Source organism: Solanum lycopersicum, chromosome 1 (assembly GCF_036512215.1).
Source record: "Solanum lycopersicum chromosome 1, SLM_r2.1".
NCBI classification, from domain to species: Eukaryota; Viridiplantae; Streptophyta; class Magnoliopsida; order Solanales; family Solanaceae; genus Solanum; species Solanum lycopersicum.
The window spans coordinates 50,436,304-50,440,711 of NC_090800.1; the positions used below are offsets into that span (position 1 = coordinate 50,436,304).

Sequence of the window (4,408 nt, forward strand, 5' to 3'; positions counted from 1 at the left end):
AGAAAAAAAGAGAAGACTTGTTATTTCTCTTGATGAATCAATTTACAATGAAGAGGAGCACTATATTTATAGGAGAAATCTAACTTGGTCTCCAAGTAGGACTCTTTAATCATATCCTAAAAAGGACTCCACAAGATAGACATTCACAATAATACAAATACTTTATAACACTCCCCCCGAATGTCTAATTCATAGATGATGTGCCTCGTCAAAAACCTTACTAAAAAAACTTTAGGAAAAGAAAAACTCTAGTAAATGAAAATAGTACATATATCTATTAATACGCATCTAGGCTGCCTCATTAAAAACCTTACAAGGAAAACCCGGTGGGACAAAACCTCGTAAGGGAAAAAGAGTACAACGCGTATTCACTCCCCCTAATGAGAACATCAATCCAGAGACTTGAATCTTCGCATTCCAAGCTTGTGCACCATCTTCTGGAAAGTTGCAGTTGGTAGAGACTTGGTGAATAGATCAGCGACATTGTCACTTGAACAAATCTGTTGCACATTTATATCACCATTCTTTTGAAGTTCATGTGTATAGAAAAGTTTCGGTGAAATATGTTTTATTCTATCTCCTTTTATGAATCCTCCCTTAAGTTGTGCTATGCATGCTGCATTATCTTCATATAAAGTGGTAGATACTTTATCACATTCCAAACCACATTTCTCTCAAATGAGATGTATCATAAATCTTAACCACACACATTCTCTACTTGCTTCATGAATAGCTATTATTTCAGCATGATTAGATGAAGTGGCTACGATGGACTGCTTTGTAGATCTCCAAGATATGGCAGTCCCCCCACATATAAACACATAGCCTGTTTGGGATCGAGCTTTCTGTGGATCAGATAAATAACCTATTTCAGCATAACCAACAAGATTTGGGCTACAATTAACAGAATAAAATAAGCCCATATCAGTTGTCCCTTTAAGATATCGCAAAATAAGTTTGATCCCATTCCAATGTCTCCTAGTAGGAGCAGAACTATACCTTGCTAACAAGTTAACAACAAAAGCTATATCAGGCCTTGTAGTATTAGCAAAATACATTAGTGCGCCAATTGCACTAAGATATGGTACTTCAGAACCAAGAATTTCTTCATCCTTTTCTTGAGGTCGGAATGGATCCTTATTCACATCAAGTAAACGAACAACCATCGGAGTACTTAATGGATGCGCTTCATCCATACAGATCTTTTCAACACTTTTTCTGTGTAGGCAGATTGATGAACAAAAATACCATTTCTCAAATGCTCAATTTGCAAACCAAGACATAATTTTGTCCTTCCCACATCTTTCATCTCAAATTCATTCTTTAAATAATCAATTGCCTTTTGAAGCTCTATTGGAGTTCCAAGAAATTTATGTCATCAACATAAATAAAAAGTACAACAAATTCTGATATTGTTTTCTTTATAAAGACACATGGACAAATTGCATCATTTGTATAACCTTCATTAATTAAATACTCACTAAGACGGTTATACTACATGCGCCCAGATTGCTTCAAACCATATAATGATCTTTGCAATTTAATTGAATACATTTCTCGAGATTTTGAATTACATGATTTAGGCATCACAAATCCTTCGGGTATTTTCATGTATATCTCATTATCAAGTGATCCATAAAGGTAGGCTGTAACCACATCCATCAAATGCATTTCAAATTGCTCATGGACTGTGAAACTAATGAGGTAAAGCAATGTTATTGCATCCATAACGGGTGAGTATGTCTCTTCATAGTCGACGTCAGGACTTTGAGAAAATCCTTGTGCCACAAGGCGTGCTTTATACCTTTGTATTTATTTTTCTCGTTTCTTTTTCGCACAAAAATCCATTTGTAACCAACAGGTTTAATACCATTAGGTGTTTGAACTATAGGTCCAAAAACTTCACGCTTGGCAAGTAAATTCAACTCTGATTGAATTGCTTCTTGCCATTTTGGCCAATCATTTCGTTGTCGACATTCTATAACAGATTGAGGTTCATGATCCTCATTATCTTGCATGATATTTGTTGCAACATTATATGCAAAGACATAATCAACCACTATTTCTGATCGATTCATATTAGTTTCAACATCTCTTAATTTTATGGATACTTCATTATTTCTTTGACTTTTAAGTTCATTGATTGTTTCATGAATATCAGACTTGTTCAAATAATCTTTTGTACTTTTTGTTCGCAAGTAGAATAATATGGATCAAGATGAGACAATGATAAATTTTTCCACAAAATTTCTCGTTTTATTTTACTATTCTCTCCCCCTAATTTTGAGAAAACTGTCTCATCAAATAAACAATATGCAAATCTAGAAGTAAACATGTCTCCAATCAATGGTTCAAGATAGCGAATAATGGAGGGTGACTCAAACCCAACATATATTCCTAACCTTATTTGAGAGTTCATCTTAGTGCGGTTTGGGGGTGCCACAGGCACATGTACAACATTTCCAAAAATTCTTAGATGGGATATATTATATTCTTGGCCCATAACCAATTGCAATGGAGAAACCTTATGATAACTTGTCGGTCTGAGACGAATAAGTGTTGCAGCATGCAAAATTGCATGTCCCCACACAAAAGTGGACAACTTAGTTTTCATAAGCAATGATCTTGCTATTAATTGCAAACGTTTAATTAATGACTCAACGAGACCATTCTGAGTATGAACATGAGCAACGGAGTGTTCAACTATTATCCCAATCGCTAAACAATAATCATTAAATGATTGGAATGAAAAACTCTGCAGCATTATCAAGATGAATGGACTTAATCTGATTATCAGGAAAGTGTGCCCTTAACCTTATTATTTGTGCCAATAATTTTGCAAATGCCATGTTATGAGATGACAATAGGCACACATGAGACCATCTAGAAGAAACATCTATTAGAACCATAAAATATTTAAATGACCTACTAGGTGGGTAAATAGGTCTACAAATATCCCCATGTATACATTCCAAGAACGCAGGGACTCAATCTTAACTTTCATTGGTGATGGTCTCACAATTAACTTGCCTTGATAACAAGCAGTACAAGAAAATTCACCATTTAAAAGAACTTTTAGGTCTTTTAGTTGATGTCCATTCGAATTTTCTATAATTTGTCTCATCATTATTGACCCAGGATGTCCTAGATGATCATGCCAAAATACAAATATATTGGAATCAGTAAACTTCTTAATTACTATAAAATGTGCCTCAATTGCACTAATTTTTGTCCAATACAAGCCCGAAGATAAAGCAATGAACTTTTCTATGACATATGTCTGCCCAGAGACATTCTTGGTGATACCAAGATATTCAAGATTTATTTAATCCATTTATTGGATATGATAACCATTTTCACGGATATCTTTAAAACTCAACAAGTTTCTCTTAGATTTTGGAGAAAACATAGCATTATTAATGATGAGTTTAATTCCCTTGGGCAAAATTACAATGGCTCTTCCAAAATCCTCAATCATATTATTACTACCAAAAATTATAGTAACATTTATTTTACCCATACTTAAATGAGAAAAATATTTCTTATTTTTGAATATCGTATGTGTTGTACCAGAATCAATCAAACAAATATCTTCATATTTCGATAATATGTTCTTAGAATTATCCATATCTTCACATGAAATGACATACACAAATTAAATATATATTAAATATTAGTGTTTTTAAAAGGGTACAATATATTCAAAAGAATAAATTAATAATTAAATACTAGAAATTGAGCCTTAATTAATTATTTCCTCTAAGTCAAAAACGAGTTGTTAGAAAAATAAAATAAAATCATTATTTAATCTTAGTTAATAACAGACTGCATGTTTTTAACATTAGATCAAATTAAAGACCTTATATAATACAAACACATGATAAATCCTAGTTAGTATCAGAATTTATGTTTGTTCAATAGCTATAAATATGTTATTTATTAGAAGTGACTACATGTTATGTCAATTTCTAGTTGCATGTTTGTATTAAATTTCATGTTTTTATTGTTATTATTATTATCTATACAAAGCACTAAATAAGGCATGACATGTTTTCATAACTCTCAAGTGTCAACCTTTTATTATGTTTCTAAATAACTGAAATTTTCATTATTAAATTACCAACTAATAATTACATATTGTATTCAAATATAATTCACTCACATAATATAATAAGTTGTATTTATATTCCTAAAAGAGCATTCATGTTTTTTTCTCATTGTATTTTTGTAGATGTATTTTATTTTTATTTATTTATACACTAATACAGTTGTAATTACAAAAACGAAATAAGAAAAGTGTACTACTTGTACAATTAGCATATGAATACTTTAAATTCAAATTGGTGTTTCTATTTATAAAACTTAAAGTATTAATATATCAAGGATACAAGTATCAAACAAGAAAAAC

The 4,408-nt window shown here is 31.6% G+C and overlaps 1 protein-coding gene across 1 annotated transcript; it reads right to left on the bottom strand.

Annotated features, from left to right (window-relative positions):
* Positions 1 to 389: 389 nt before the first annotated feature.
* On the bottom strand, positions 390 to 1,196 carry LOC138342242 (secreted RxLR effector protein 161-like). Its single transcript, XM_069294530.1, has 2 exons — positions 719 to 1,196; positions 390 to 625 (listed from the first exon to the last, which is right to left on the bottom strand). Exons 1-2 carry the CDS (start codon positions 1,194 to 1,196, stop codon positions 390 to 392), a joined length of 714 nt encoding a protein of 237 aa, XP_069150631.1.
* Between the last annotated feature and the right edge of the window lie 3,212 nt (positions 1,197 to 4,408).

Coding starts and splice junctions, on each gene's coding strand:
- LOC138342242 (XM_069294530.1), bottom strand. CDS start 1,196: ATGGATGAAGCGCATCCATTAAGTACTCCGATGGTTGTTCGTTTACTT. Junction 626..718: donor AATAGCTATTCATGAAGCAA/GTAGAGAATGTG, acceptor CTTTATATGAAG/ATAATGCAGCATGCATAGCA.